This window comes from Siniperca chuatsi, linkage group LG12 (genome assembly GCF_020085105.1).
Source record: "Siniperca chuatsi isolate FFG_IHB_CAS linkage group LG12, ASM2008510v1, whole genome shotgun sequence".
NCBI lineage: Eukaryota > Metazoa > Chordata > Actinopteri > Centrarchiformes > Sinipercidae > Siniperca > Siniperca chuatsi.
In genome coordinates, this window is record NC_058053.1 from 10665030 (window position 1) to 10681743 (window position 16714).

Sequence of the window (16714 nt, forward strand, 5' to 3'; positions counted from 1 at the left end):
TCTCTTTTACTGTGTAATCTCATTGCATGTAACATTTTACCTGGCTAAAGGGAAAAAACTGTCTTTGGTTGTTTATGTGAATAATGTGCAACAAAAATATTATAAACCAATAACATAACCACAGACTTTGTTTCATTTGTTTATTCAAACAAATGGAATCACTTTTTCTTTAAGAAAAATAGATGGGGAATCATTACCTTTACAAATCCAATCTATTAACATTTTTACATATAAATAAGCAAGTTTAAGGGCACAGTCCCATAAAAAACATTACATTAAAAAGTTATTAAACAAATCAACCACCTCAAAAGTATATACATAAACAACCAATGTGAAATTTTCTACATAATGAAATACATGGTCATTAAGTTAAACGTATGAATGAAATCCTTTGACAAATTGAAATTCAAAGCAAACTGGTACTCTGTTACTGATTTCAATGTTTATCTTTAGCTACAGTCTAACACTGATTCTGTCTTGGCACTAATAAAATCGTGAATTCATATACTGTACAGAATAATAGTGTGACAGTATGAAGGCAGACTGATTCCTGTGTCATACCATGACCAGAAGACTTGTAACAAAGGTAAACCCAATCTTGACAATCCTGCTTACATACAAAAACAGCAGCCCACACAAATTATGCTGACAACACACAATTAAACTGTATAGAGATGTGGAAACAACCAACACATGTCCAATGTTATTGTCACCTCTAGTGAGACTTTGTATACATCCTCTCTACAAAGACCAATGCTCAGTATGATTCATTTGGAAGACTACAATAATTAAACGTGCTAAGAGAAGGCAATGCGCATTGAGCTCATCTTGCCACCACTTAACATGGTTTTTCACAATATTTCATACAGTTGCAAACACTGCTTATGATATACTGCATGTAAAATCCATACTCTTAAGGACAAAATAGGATAGGACTTTCAGATATTAAGCTGAGACCATTAATAATGCCATGTTTCTGCCATCATTTTCCAACACCACAGGTGAGGCAGCCAGATGTGCAAGAAGTCCCTCTGAGTGTGATGGAAGACCCACTACCACCAAGGAATGAGGAAAAAAAAAAAAAATTCAAAGCCAGATCAACAATGCAAACCCATTTTTTTTGTAGTGTAAAATAAGTTAGTGTTGTCCATGAAAGAAATTAGTTGGGCAGCCATTTGTCTAAAAACCTTGTAAAAAAGAGAGGCTTAAAATAGATGTAAAATGATTTAAATCAAATTGATTCAGAAAAGAAGAATGCCTGCTTAAGTTCAAATTAAATATGTAAATTTGTGGTTAAAAAAATTACATTCTTTCAGGCTCACTTTACCTGACTGTTAAGGTCTTCATTATATGGGCCAAATGGATATGTAATTCATAGTGTCAACAGGTCAGACTTAAAGGCAACCAAAAATAAATAAAATACATCACCATGTAAAGGAAATGGCTTCTAGACAAGTCATTCATTTTTGTAGCTATACCAAGTTCTAATGGGAAAGGACTGAGGGGGGTTCTCCATTGCTTTGTATATCTGTGACAGATGAAACTTCTGACTCAGTGTATGGTGCAAACTACACCCAAGAAAGCATTTTGCAGCTGACGGAAAGCAAGGGTCAATGGGTGAGTGTTTATCAAGCTACCTAGAGGTACCTTATAACCTATGACAAAAGACGTGTAATGTGATGGATTAGTGACCCCAACAGTGTGTTTCTGTCTTTTACCCAAAGTATGCTAGGAAAGGCAAAAGCATTTCATTTATCCATACAAAACTTCGCCTCCTTAAATGAATGACTGAATTAAATGTATTATTATGTACCGTGGAATAAGCTTGAAATTCAGCCCTGGTTAAAATGTAAGTGCTATTTAAATGTAGTTGCTTCAATAATGACGTTTTAGCCATGCAAATACATGGATGAGCAATATCTTTCCCATAGCAGGTTCACAATCCTTTTCCTGAAGGTTACATGTGTTACTTTACCACAGTATCTGGCAAAGGTTTGGCATTCTGTGGTCTAAAATAGGAAAACTGCGATTACAAGTTATTTTAAGGCTGTACGTAACTGAGTACACGGACAACTATTGTGTTTTTTCATTCTAGGGACGTTGTCTTGGGACATTTGGTTTATCACTTCCAAGGCATTTTTCTGGGTTACTTTTAGATTTGCTGAGAAAACAAAATTAGTTTATATAACCAATATTGTTTGAAAAGGTGGATGAATTTCAACTTATGAGAATATATAGATTCATCACAGATTTGTTATTGTTGTACCTACTTGACAGAGCGCACACTGACGATGTTTTGTGGATGTGTTGAAAACTAGTTTTAGATGTCAAAATTATTGCTTCAAAAGGTTCTAAGAATTAAATTAGGAGACAAAAAAGTACTCCAATAAACCATTTTGGCACATATTTCGCCTTTGTTTAAAAACTGTTATCCAAGAATTAAATAAGTGCTGTATCTGAGTATTAAGAAAGGGTTCCAGTGTTCCTTGATCTTGAATGCGTGCCCTGAGCAAGGTGGCAGAGTACAATGGTCACTCCAGTTACAGCTCCTCTTCACTTAGCACTAACCTAAAAGTAAAAAATGAAAAAAATTTGATTAATATTGATTAGTGGTTCAAGGGGGTAGAAATATTCATACATAAATGGCTTGATACGCTTTATAATCAGTGAATCAAGCATACTTACTTTCATCATCAGAATCAAAGCCAAAGAGTGCAGAGCAGGTGTTAAGGGCTTGGTGTTTCTGTAGTTCTTCTACGCTGCTGAAGGAGGAAAGACATTTGTCGCAGCGATGCCTGATCTTCTGCTCAGGGGCCACATTGACCACCTGCTGCTCTTCTGGGGCAGGCTCCTTCTTTTTCTTATTGCTCCAGTAAACATTTTTCCTTGGAGCAGCCTCATCAGTGGACCTCCTCTTGCGCATTGAGAGCAGAGATTCATCCAGGTAGGTGGAGGGTGGCGGCCGGATGAAGGGGGCTTTGACAAAAGTCGCATAGGAGGGATCTTCAGGTTTGAATGTTTTGTGCTCAGTGATGTGTGGCTCTCCCAGTTTCTGCTGGACTCCCTCAGCCAAAGTGGACAAATCCTCAAGGTCTCGGACGTTCAAGGGGTCCCACTCGATGGGTGTTCTTTTTCGACAGCTCTTACGTGGAGCTGCTGCAGCCGCACCAGTATGGGAAGTGGAGTTCTTTCCCTCTGACATTTGGTTTTGGTTTGTTGTCTCATTCTGATAGCCATTGATAGTGGCTTTGCTTTCATCTGTGGGCTCATAGCTGACTGTTTTCTCTGAACAATTATCAGATCTAGACAGGTCTTGACTGCTGTCCAGGACATTTGCATCACAAGGCTGATCTTCAGTTTTGATTTCTCTGAAATTTTCAAGATTAGAGGCCTCAACATGATCAAGGGCTGTACTCTCTGTCTGCCCCTTTTTACTCTGCAACCATATCTCCTCAACCTTCACTCTCTGCTTCCATGGAGCTTCAGCATTTTGCTGTTTCTGTCTGCTGGGTCCCAACTCTAGCTCCTCTCTTTGAGGCGCTGGGATATAGTGTCTCCATTCATGGTCATAGAGACCTTGAAGGCTTGAGAATAACTTCTCACAGTCTGTGAATGGACATTGAGGTCTGAAAGGCTGGTGGGTTCTGACATGGTCCTTTAATTCCTGCTGTGTCAAGAAGCGCTGGTTACACTGGTGGTGGTAGCAGAAGTGCTGGAGAGGTGTATCGTGGAGCTTCATGTGGTCCTTATATTGCTGAAGAAACTGTATCTGCCTGTTGGAGGAAAACACAGTCAGCACACTAAGCTCCCCTCAAAAACCTAGTTTGCAGTAAAGAAGCTTTAGCAAGACTAAATAATAAAAATAATAACCTATTTTGAATGTTTTTTGTTTTTTAAAAAGGTGAAATTCGAAAGCCCTTCTTGTACATTTGGCACCTAAGGATGATAAAATGAGTTTTGTACAGTCATGAACACTATATTGTGTATGAACTACTAACTATCGTTACACCCCTAGTTGGCAGGTTAATCAAGTTCTCTTCTTCTTTCCCCCTCCCCCAACATGCAGACACGTTAGTTGTGATCTGTAATCGTATTGCGTGACTTTGTCTTTGCCAAACATGTTTCCGAACATGGTTTGTGTTAAAAGTCTGGAATCCAAAAAAAGCACCAAAACTTTTACATTGTCTGTCCCACATGCGTTTGCTCATAAGGAAAGATATGTGATATTGATTGATTCATAATCAGTTTCCACCATTCCTGTTTTTGGCTATCTAGATGTAGAATTTGGAATCTGTAGTAATATGACCAGCTACACCGGACATAAAAGGTGGAGTATGCGATTCTGGAGAAAACCAATACCATGACAAATACCATAAAGCAAACAACGACACAGCAAGTAATTTAACTAACGTTAGCTAGGTTGTGGGTTAGCAAGCTGTTCCTACAGTTGCTGCGAAGCTAACAGCCAGAGTGGATGAGACGGTTTCTCAGAGCCAGCACAGCAGCTCCAGACAGCGATACTCACAACTCTCCTGCTACTATAGCTAACATCACAACAACAGCATATCTTGGTAAACTAGAAAGTAAGCTGAATGTCCATGAGCAAGTAATTTAACGTTACCTGACACACAAATCATAGCTGGAATGGCTGGAATAGTGTTGTGTGGCTCGGTCCAAGCCACTTTGTTTATTTCCCATTTACAGAGCCAGGGCTGTGTACAAACACCGGATTTTTTTTCAGCGCACACACTGAACGGACAGCTAGCGTACCATGAGGAGATATTCGCTGAATTTGACAAAAAGACATGTATTGGATTAGAATCGCATACCCCACATTTAATAAAATGTATACCTGCGGTGTACAAGTCATCCTATTTCCCACCTTTAATTGTACAATTGCACAGTCAAATACTTTTAAATAACAGAGCGGATAAACATGTGAAGATGGTCACGTTAAACGTCTGCAATGCACGATATACTGTACATCTTACCTGAGGCATAGGCTGCACTTGTGTTTTGCCCAAACAAAAGTCTTCTCCAGCACCTTGTCTTCGCTAATATGGCATTTGATAGCATGCTTTGTTAGTGTGGCGCTGATCCTCAAGAATACTCTATCACAGGACTCCGAGGGGCACAAGTGATATGTGATGTCGACACCATAGCCATTTTCTCCTGCTGGCCTCTCCTTGCCCTCTCCTTCTCCCTCCTTCTCCATCACAGATTGATCTCTTACAATCACCAGGCCATCTTTAATGATTACCTGCTCATCTTTGAAGTCTACCTGCTTGAATATATTTGCGTTAGGGTTCTTGCACTTTTTGTGAAGCACAGATGTCTTTTTGATGAGGGTACGGAGGTTCCTGATGATTCGATCTTCCCTCTTGAGGCTTGACACTTTAGTTTTACCTCCAGGTTTCTGTTCAGGAGTTTCCACATCAGAAATGGAAGTCTGATTTTTATCCAGAGGCTGGCTCTGATTTTCCACATTATCCACTATTCCATTAGCAGCTGGAGTGTTCTCAGTGCATAGCTCCTTATCAGGGGGTTTCTGCTTGCACATTTCATCAATGTGGTCCAGAACATGCTTTTTGGCAAAAGGAAGCTGTTTAAAGCGTTTTCCACAGAGTATACATCTTAGTTTCCTACTCTTCAGGTGTGAGAGAGCGTGCCTCATAACATTCAAGCCTTTATAGTCTTTGTGGCAGAAGTTGCAGTGGTACATCAAGTGGGCATATTGTTGAGTACGGAGTACTCTGTCCCTCCACGTTCTCTTGGCTATCACCTGGAGAAAAGACAACAAACCAGTGATCTCAAATCAGTGCTATGAGTTCAACAGAAAAACTCAGCAGAATATCAAATAAGATTCCAAACAAAAGGCACTTGAACCCCCTCATGTCTTTCTATTTTCCTTATTGACATGAGTGTGTCAAAGTATTCTTCCTGAATATCTGTTTTCAAAAGAGTGAGTAAACACACCCATTCCACTGCAGTATAGTTTAATCAAAGCAAAATGCTACTAATGCATCATCTAACAAGTTAGACAAGGTAAAGATGAATTCATTTGAAATACACATGCCCAGTAATTATGAACCTATATTGTGAAATTCCTGGGAGGGTAATTACAGACTAACAACTGACCTCTGTGTTGGACACTTCTGTTTCCATTGTGGGTTGGGGCTCCTGTTCTGTGTCGCCATTAAGCTCATCTGATGCTGCAGATTCTGGAGGTTGCAGTTTCTCACCGTCAGGCTTTTTGGATTTAAGAGAGTAGCTGTGTAACAGTGCTATTGGACAATCCAATAATTCTAAGGGTGGACCATCAAGCTCAGGGTCTGCTTCAACAGCAGGAACAGCAGCTTGAGGCTCGCTAGGAGGACCTTCACCAAGCTTGGAACCAAACGGTGTTTGAGATTCCTCTTGGGTTAGTTCACTGAGACTGCTACCACAGACCAAGTCAGTATGATCCTCAAATCCATTTTCCTTCTCAAGATCATCCATCTGCTCATGTTGATTCTCATTCTGTTCACTCTTTTGTTCAAGTTCATTCTCCAGGTGAGGCATATCCTGCTCTTTGTCTTCTGTGTCAGTTATCTCCTCAAAACCAGACTCCTCCTCTGTAAGGGATATTTCATTATCAGGGAAGGAGAGTTCCAGTTTCGATAAAGGCTTCCGTCCCCGTTTTTTCCCTTTAACTTTGACCTTCTTCTCCTTAACTGTCTGCACCTGCTCCAGCCTTGGAAGACCTTGCAACCATCTTTTCTTCTGACCTTTCCTTTTCAAAATTTGGCTTTTCACACATCTAGACAAGTATTCTCTCTTGCGGTTTAGAGGGAGTTTTACAGAAGCAGAATTTTCCATGTTAGTGTGATTGCGTCTAAGTGAATACATAGGGTCATTGCCTAAAGAGGTGGATTTGAGATTGTATTTGATCTCTGGATCATCACCAAGGTCAGCCTCATCGTCAGACATAGATTGTTTTCTCCTTCGCAATCTTCTCCTCCAAGTTCTCCTCTTCAGAAGAGCATTATTTGATGGGGCAACACACTTTCTCTTTGTCTCTCCATCCATAGTCTGCTTTTCTGGAAGGTCTTGGTTCACAAACGTAGCTTCAGTGCACTGGCAGGAATTGAAACCTTGAGTGCATAAGTCATTTACACAATTATTTACTAACAGCTCTTCCTCTTCCTCCTCCATCTCACTGAGAACTGCAGCCTTCATGACCTTGTCACTCATCAACTCTAAGCAATGTGTCCTGAGGGTCAGGAGGTTCCAAAACTCAGGGTCAAAACACAGGCGCTCCTTGAGCATCTGGAAAATAAAGATGTACAAATGTTAGGCTCAAATCATATTGCTAATATACTGTATCACTATACCATATAATATATTTCCCTCTTCACCCCCTCTGACCTGCAGAATATGGAAGCGAACACTGGTCCGGACAGGGCTGTTGTTGGGATGCGGCTCCTGGTCAGGATGCATGTAAAGCAGGCAGACAGTTCGGTAAGCCTCCAGGCTGCGTTCCTGGCAGAAGACCAGCAGGGCACAGGCTCGACAGATCTCCAGGTCATGAGGCAGCAGGAAAGCGATGGTCTTGCAGACCAGGGACCGGGTTACACTGTCAGCCGGCATGTCACACAGCTGCAAAGCCCTGGCACAAAGCTCCACACAGACCTGGACTCCTTCACCCCCCAGCTGACCAAAAGCAAACACACTAGTGATTAAAACAAGGTAAAATGGTAGAATCTCTAACATAAGGGAATGACACATTCAGCTATATTTAAAAACAAAATTGTAATTTTTGTTTCAACTTTGTCCTCTATACATTATCACTGGCAGATTCGAGCCATCTTAATGCTTTGTTTTCTTTTGATGAAACCAAACTGAAGGCAGTGTACAGTTATACAGTGTAAAGGATGTTTTGACCTGACATATATCTTCCTCAGGTATGAGGCGTGAGTAAGATCCTTGTCAGATTGAAGTATTGTCACTTTGTTCATACATGTTTCAGATGCAAGCTTCAAACAACGTGCCAAATATTTTCTTATCGTTTGTCCTGAGGAGCACAACATGGAAAAAGATGATGCTGTGAGCATCATCAGTCGTCGCACCTCTGTAGTGACCAGTTTGATGAAGGGGAAGATGGCTCTGACGTTAGTAGCAGAGGACGCCAACTGCAAGCACTCAGCCAAGAAGCCTTCTCTGGAGGGATGAGCCCTAAGATGCAACCTGCTCCAGATGAACACCAGGTCCCTGCAGGAGGCAGCAGATGACAAGTCAAAGACATCTAGCTCAGTTATGTGTTAATTAACAACTGTTCTAATTCCTAAGTGAGTAAACAGAGGTGTACTGAACCAAACATCCTGCCAACAGCTCCCCTTACGGCAAGATTCTTGATACACATATTATAACAAACAATTTAATTTACAGAGCCTGAAAGTAACATCAACTACGAACACTGAGGAGGATAGTCCTGTGTAGTATTAGTGTGATGTATCTGTCTGAAGGTCATTCTTACCAGATGTAGTACATGTCTCCATTATGTAGCTGCTGGGTAAGGAAAGCTTTACACAGCGACAACAGAAGCTCATCTTTTTCAACACTCTCCGTGTTGCAGATGATCTCCACTGCATTACGGCCATCTATCTCTGCCATCTAAGGAAGAAGATATGTAGAAGCACATACATGCATAAAAAATAAACCAAATACAAAGTAAATCAAAATGCATTACAATGATAGAGGGACACAAGGAATACAAGAATCATCTGCTCATAATTACAGGGCCCATTCACCTAAATCACACAGGTTTGACAAATGTAGTTTTTATTTTAATACAGCATCATAATAATGATTTGAGTTTAAATCATTTATTAAATTATTGGTTGATTTATATATTTGACAATTTACTGATATCAACTATTTAGAGAGATTTTTCTGCTTCCTATTTTGACTGGTGCAGCTATTTCTTGTTTTTAAGTATCAGCCTTTCCACCAACCCCATCTCTGCCATCTGAAGGGGCAAACATATTCATCTACACAGCACCACAATGCATCGCATCCTTAATACTTTGCACTTTGTCTCTTACCTCCTTATGAAGGTGTTCATGCAGTGAGGCCTTGTAGAGGCAGGTCAGGTAGGCCTGATGGAAGTAGAGATGCTTTCCAGCGTCGCGATTTTCCAGGCAGCTTTTAGCCAGGGCCTTGGCCTCTTGCATTCGTTCACAGGCCTGCAGATAGCGAACTCGCAGCTCAAAGAATACTGGCAACTCTGAGCTTAAGTAGTCCTCAACTGCATGGGAGGGAATTACATGTGTTAATGTATATGATATGGGGGTATTTACATACAAATGTGGGCTAGGGTGATGTCAAATAGATAACACTGATGTTGGTGTCATTAGAAATCTAAAAGAAAGTGAGAAAGTGTTTCATGTACTGTACAATCTTAGGTTTATTATTATTTAGGGATAACATACATATAATTTAAAGAAACAGCATACAATCTGCTACTTGTTTGAATTTGTTTTTTGCTAATTTTGCAAAAAACATTTAATCAGCTGCTTATGAGGTCAATGCATTTTCAGGAGGAACCAGACTGAGCATTTTAAAGTTACTGTAGATTTGACCAAATACCATAAATGACACACCCAAAAGCCGATTGGCCAATGGTAGTCAAATTATTTAAGGAACCAAAAATATTTTGATAACTTTCAGCCATGACACCCTAGAGAGCCTGCAAGAATAAAATTGGACAACACCAGTTCAATAATAGTTTTTTAAAAATAGGGTGACTGCATCATCCTGAAACTGACTAAAAGTGCAGCAAACCTCAGCCTACCACACTGACACTTGGGGCTCCAATGCTGAAGTCATGTTTGCGTACTTAAGAGATGCATTCAGCACAGCTATTCAGAACAAATCCATCAAAAACAGCAGCAGCTGAATTCCATTTGGCAGTGTGATAGTGATTAATGAATGATAGACAGGAAGGAGAGGCTAGAACACAACCTGTCACGCTCCCTATCAATCGGCACTGCTGCTCCACAAAGTTGTGTGCTCTCACCGATCCTCTTCTACCTGTACCTCTCCATTAAACTGATTACGTTTGTTGATGACACAACCTCAGTGGGTCTTATCATTAGAGTGTCTGGTCACAGGAGTGGGGTGACCCACTTGACAATGCAGTGTTCTCTGTGTGTATGCCATATCAGCTACTAAATATGGTCATGAGCCTACCCTCTTTTAATGGCAAGTCTGCCTCCTTCAGGATTCCTTGCAGCACTGGATTCTCCCATGGGCCTCCTGCTTTGATGATCTGCTTCACATGCTGAAGGTAGATGTTCCTGTGCCTCAGGAGTTGAGAGTGGCACTCCTACAAATAGTGGCAAAAAACTGGTTCAGAACACAAGACTTTTGACTAATCACAACTAGGATTAAGACACACTGGTTCATAATTGCCTACTAAAATGATTGAAATTACAACAGATAGATCAGCAGTAGCAAACACTAAAGTAGTTAGTAGTAGTAGTAGTTAGTTAATATTTTGATCATAAAACATTGGGGTAAGACTGGCTGTGTTGCAGTGGTTTTGGCTAAGTGCTGGTAACTTTTACTTAACACTCACAGCTAACTAATGGCAGGTACAGCAGATGGGTCTTGGACGTGAAAGTAAACATGTGTTGTGTGAATATTAGAAAACTAAGGATTGAGACGGGATCAGTTTTTGTCACCTGAAAGGAATCAACAATGTCTTTTAAAGGCTTTTCCACAAATTCTTCTTTGCTGAAAAACAGCATCAGTTCAAAGAAGCTCCTGCAAGACAATGAGAGGAACATTAGTTTGCCAAAGAACGTCTCTACTTAGTAGCTGATTCAGGTAAAAAGCTTTTTTTTCTCTCATTCCAGTGGGTTTGTAAAAATAAGCAGAAAAGATAACACTAGTATGCTATTGCTGTGGGACAATGTACCTAAAAGGGTAAGCTCCAGCATTTCACTTAACAACAAGCAAATAAGGCTGCCATGTTTACTATGGTATATTGTTTACTTTTAGGTTACGCATATTCAAGGTGTGGGCTAAGAATTCATTAAGGTTTATTTGCCCCTCAAAACATCAACAAACATTGTCCCCCAATGTAAATGCTAATACCTTACACTCTTAAACACTGATTTACCCTTTTCAGTTTCTCTTAAACAGCTCTTAAGTTACAAAGAAAAATGTATGCTGTATAGTTGTAAGACAATCAGGGATGAGACATTTTAACCAACTAGTTTTTTAAATGCATTTGCTATTCCAATCAAAATGATAACAAATGCTGGTAAACAAGAACGCCAACATTAAAAGCTGCCATTAGGAGCCACACATGGCTGCAGTAATTGGTTCTACAATGAAGTTGATGTGTCATGCTTTCTGGTAACAGTTACTGAAATAAGAGTGGGAAATAGCATGATGACGAACAAAAAATATTCAGTTTCCAAGTAACAAACTATTTACAAGGCCAGACTGCTGAGAACATAGTGGATGTGCTGACAGTCATCAGGGAAGGCAGCAGTGGCTTTGGTGAAACTGCTCAGTGCAGTCCGCAGCACCTTCAGCTGAGGGAGAGGAACTTGCCATTGTCCCGTGTACTCCTCAACCAACTGTGCAGGAAGAACACAGACATGTAGAACACCATAAAAACATTAAAATATTTGGTCATTTCAATACAATAATAGTTTATCTTGTTCTTACAGAGTCTTATAACCAAACACTACACATATTACTTTACTTAAAAGAAATGGGCTATAATTGATCACCACAATATTTTTTTAAACATTTGATTTTAAAAATTCAGCACATTCAGACATGGTTTGTTTCAGTGTGCTAGCATGTCACCTGTGGATATTACTTGTAAATACAGAGGTAGGGGTTTTCAGTGGAGACACATTTGTCGTTATTACTTTGACCACATTGGCTCTTTAAGGCTTTGTATGTAATGCTGCTTTGGAATGCATAATGGTGGGCAATCTACCATCTGATAAAGGGAAAAAAAAATTAGATTACTTACAGCCAACAATTAACCACTACTAAAACTATACTCCTTTAGCAGCAAGCTAACTGGTCAGAAAACCTGACTATTGAGTTTGGATTGTATTTTATTACAGGTGTAACTGGTGGCTCTGGTTGGGGAAATTAATCTGTTAAAAACACGACATTCCATGGATTTATTTTTAAAATATGACATTAATAATCCTCCTAATTAAGTAGGCACTATATGTGTTGACTGCTATTTGTGCTGACAATACATGTCATGTCAGTCTAATTTGGTTAACCAATGTCATGGCCATGGAAATTGAACACTAAACCATCATCCATCCAAAACTAAGCCCTTTTGTTTAACCCTACTGCACACTGACTGCAAATAGTGTGCTGCCTTCAAAATGAATAAAAGTTAAAGAATCGGTTAGGGACATTTGTATTGATTGGCCACAACACCTAGACAATACAGACAATCACTTGGGTGTCTGTGGTACATCAAAAGTGCCTGCCTAATCACAATAAACAGTTAGAATGTTAAATCTACAGAATGAATCTTGGCAAAAAATAATATATACATACAGTATATCGTTTATTGTAACATTGTTATAACATTCCCTGTGCACAACATGATGACACAAACTACTCATCTAATAAACCATTTCCCTAACTTTCATATTGTCTCAAACAGAGTCTTAACAGGTGTTTGCAAACGCTTAACGCTGTAGAGCTTTCTTGTACTGTGGTGTGATATCTTGTAATGTTTTACAGTTTACCATCCTATAACTCTGACATATCCATTGTAACAGAGACCTCTCCGAAAGGTGGGACAGCAATTGTTGCAACATTTGTGGACAGTGTAGTAGCTAATTCAGATGGAATAAAGGAATTAGTGGTTCACTATGTCGTATTAACAAGACTGAAATCAGCAACTAATGCATGACTTAAACGGGGGACATACAATGATTTCACTGACTTGTGGCGTAAAGTAAGTTTAGGTTACCTTGTAGTGTTTACACTAACGTTACTTCTGATACATGACTGCTAAAAAATCAAGTTTCCCATTGGTGACTATAGTCAAATCTTGTATTTACCTAACTGTTAACCTGGCATTTCATCTCAACTACTGGCATTTAAGAGCAGGCTATGGTGTGCTTTTCTTAATTTTTAAAACAAAGTGTTGATAATAACCAATAGTTTAGCGGAACACAGTTCGCTAGAGGCATGTGTTATTTAGAGGACCTAACGTTATAGCGTTAGCTAACTTATGTTAACCTCATACCGTTAATTAGCTTACCTTAACTGACTTGCTAGCTATAAAGCTAAGCATTATCAAATATCAGGCAGATAGCTCGAAAAACACTGTTAGTACACGAAGTTACCTAGCCAGAAGCACAGTTTATATCTAACTACATTTTGTTAACAATTTATGTTGTATTTCTGACGGGCTATGCCACAGTATTAGCTACTCAACTGCATAAATAGAGCTAGTCTGTAGGCTAACGTTAGCTAGCGAAGCTAGTAGCGTTAGCGACAAACAGACACCGACTAGGTAGACCATCTAACAACATGGATTATAACATACCTCACAAAACTCAGAGCAATAGCCTTTGCTCTTCAGAGACGACTGATTTCTGCAGTGTCTATTACACAATGTGTCCAGAGCTAATTCAAGCCCGTCTGTTTCCAAATCACTTTCGCTGTCCGCCATACTGTCTGCTGTATCCAGCGCATAGTCAAAGTTGCCAGGTCTGTAACGTAGTATCCTAACCCCAAAGCAAAACACTACCAACCTGGCAACCGCGTAATTACAAACGTACTAATAAAGTTTTTAAGGTTATTAACAATATATATCAAACAATCATATCCAGACATTTTTGGGTAATGTTTTGCCTTTATTTGATAGTGACAAGAGAAGAGGTGAACGGGGAGAAAGAGGGGTATCACGGTTATGACATGCAACAAAGGTCCCTGGCTGGAATCGAACCGGCGACTGTTGCGATGTAATTATTTGGTTAGCAGGCACTCCATATCCAACCATCCAAGGCTGATTGAATAAAATAAAACTATTTTACAAATGGGCCTATTGAGAACTCCCCCCGGGTATAAATAAAGTGCCTAACGTCATCTCTATCTATTGAACCACATCGGCAAAATACTACATAATGCATGCCATTGACTTGAGGCGGAAATAATCTTGAGCGAAAAATGTGAATATCTTGACAATCCACTGTCAAAAAAAGAGTAAGTTATGTAGGCCTAACATACGTTTTTTATTTTATCCCTACCTTGCGGCGTTCCCCATGAAAATCAACTTGCTGAGACTTGAAACTTGAAATAGTTATATTCTTCACAGTGAACACAGTAACGTTATGCACTTTTAACTCTCGTTTTTCAAATGTATTTATTAATAAATCTGACTGTTGTAGCACTACAAACAGGACATCAAGATTGACGAGACTAGACGATTGTGCAAACTTTTGATTTTTGTTTTTATTTATGGGATAGCAATCCAAATTTCAGGAAAAAAATGGTTGACATTTAGGTTACGTAGTCATCTAACAAATTCTCTGCCTGTGAATTTAATTTCACGTTAATCAGATGAGTATTGCCTTAGATATGAAGGAAAATGTTTACAGTAGAATTTACAATCAGGTATTTGTGAGTGTTACATGCTCAAATTTTGATAACTATTAAAACCAAGTAGAATTATTACATGTTGAACCTATGTAGAAGAGATGAAAGTTTGACTTAGTTTTACATTATACAGTCAGAAGTTAAGGTATTCCGATTGGGTTACAGTGTATGAAAGATTCTTCTCAGCTGGGTCTACATTTCAAGAAACATAGAAAAAAGTCAAAAATCAGATCTTTAGATGGTTGCAATGGTGTCACCTTCATTCAAAAATTATCCCCATATTTGAGTATTACACCATGTCACTTGGGGCCTGTGTTGACTGAGGTTTTGGTCACAGACAGGTTGTTTTAGAAGAGAAAAAACAGCAGAAAGAAGAGGAAAGGTTTTTTTTTTTAAAAAAGAAGAAGAAAAATATAAAAACAAAAAACAGTCCTTTGAGCCCTGCTGCCTAAAAAGGAAGACTGCTAAATAAGGTTTGCAAAGCTTACATGCACAATCAGGTATAAATAACACCACATGTATGGAAATAAGAAAGGTCAGATTTTGTAGAATCCCTTTGCAGATGTTAATAATGAAATTCATATACTCTTATAATAGGTCAGAGCAACATTCTGACTTGTTATAGTTGGAAAAGCACAGGTGTTACTAACAACAACAACGATGGCTCCGCTCTCTTCAAGTGTCCCAGTGAGCCGTGATAGTATGACAGCCGGTGTTCATTTTATTACCGTGACATGTCAAAATTAATTCTGTGAAAGAGGCCTCTTGCCTTTAGTTTTCAAAGCCCCCTCCAAAGAGTAATTTTAACATAATAGGCAAATCTCTCTTAAATTCCTGTCAACTGAAATACTACTGGTAACATCAACATCAGAAAAGAGCCCTGCGCACAGTATCCCTGTACCTTGTAGTTGTTTATTATTGGTGAGGAGGGAAAAACTCTTTACCCATGAGAAAATTTTTTAGGGCTTCTGATGATTCAGCTGGAGGTATCCTGTTCTCCACACCATGCTGGAGAAAGAGACAAGACTTTGTGCCTGATGCCTGCACTGATGTTCCCTGGGGGGTGTACATACAGCTATGCCGCTGCAGTTGTTTGTGTGCTGTTGGGGCAGACTGGGCAGCAAGCCCCTTTCATAACAGGTGTGGGCTCAGAGGGTTTGTGAAAGCACTCTGCAAGCATGTGTGTACATGGACATAGACCAAATGCTATTATGGCATGTGAGTTTTATATTTCAAACTCTGTGAAAACTTTTGAAACAATTGCACACTTTAATGGGTGGTGCAGGGACAAAACACTTGCAAATCGCAGCTTAGACCCAGGCTCTATTCCTGGCAGTGGTTCCTCTGTGGTAGTCGTGTGTTCCAGTGAACATGGTTGGCAGGAATCATGAGCGGAAAACCCTTTTTCTTCGTTGCTAGTGACGCCCACTGCTTGTACAGTTTTCCTGCATGGTGTGCCTTAATGAAGAAGGGGTAGCGTGAACTACCACTTATACAGCCTTCCTTGGTGAAGCTCCTGACCGACAGGTAAAACGGCTAGCCACACCATGTGTACCAAAGGAAGCACTTTGCTGCCTGCACCTGGTGTGTGGAACTGGAACTGGGAATTCCAAACTGGTGAGAAAAGGAGTAAAAGTGCCATTTTTCTTCCCTCACTTTCAAAATAGACAACAGTATTTGAACATGATCATAACAATAAGTTTGTTGTAAGAAAAAGTGTCTCTGTCAATGAAGGTTAACTAATGGCTTTGACGGGAGGGATGGGTAAGATGTGGATGCAATGGAAAATATTCACCATCACGCATAGGCTAGAGTGAATTTAGGGATTTAGTTTTTAGTTGTTGTGTTTTTTTGCTTTTGGAATATTTCTTGTGTATTTTTCTATTACAAGCAAACATATTTTTCATGAAACATAGCATGAAACATTTTTTCTTAATTGCTTTTATTTGTTTGATTGTTGAGGCCAAATGAACAAAACCATCTTTCCCAAGTCATGAAGCTCTTTGCTGTGGCTGTAACAGAGAGTGATGCAGTTTATCACAGCCAACTGGAAAGTCTGCAGTCTTTCTGC

General features: G+C 39.5%; 1 protein-coding gene across 1 annotated transcript; it reads right to left on the bottom strand.

Annotated features, from left to right (window-relative positions):
- Positions 1-126: 126 nt before the first annotated feature.
- LOC122885042 lies at positions 127-13775 on the bottom strand. The gene is made up of 12 exons (XM_044215647.1): positions 13592-13775; positions 11485-11630; positions 10725-10806; positions 10231-10366; positions 9084-9286; positions 8516-8652; positions 8109-8250; positions 7408-7692; positions 6139-7308; positions 4992-5782; positions 2686-3773; positions 127-2568 (listed from the first exon to the last, which is right to left on the bottom strand). Exons 1-12 carry the CDS (start codon positions 13715-13717, stop codon positions 2564-2566), a joined length of 4311 nt encoding a protein of 1436 aa, XP_044071582.1. The 5' UTR covers positions 13718-13775; the 3' UTR covers positions 127-2563.
- Between the last annotated feature and the right edge of the window lie 2939 nt (positions 13776-16714).

What these genes read in the sequence shown, in the direction of transcription:
- LOC122885042 (XM_044215647.1), bottom strand. Translation starts at nt 13,717, where the DNA reads ATGGCGGACAGCGAAAGTGATTTGGAAACAGACGGGCTTGAATTAGCT. An exon ending in ACATTGTTGATTCCTTTCAG is followed by an intron (nt 10,367 to 10,724) that starts GTGACAAAAACT and finishes CACTATTTGTAG; the next exon opens with GAGTGCCACTCTCAACTCCT. An exon ending in TTCGCTTCCATATTCTGCAG is followed by an intron (nt 7,309 to 7,407) that starts GTCAGAGGGGGT and finishes TTTATTTTCCAG; the next exon opens with ATGCTCAAGGAGCGCCTGTG.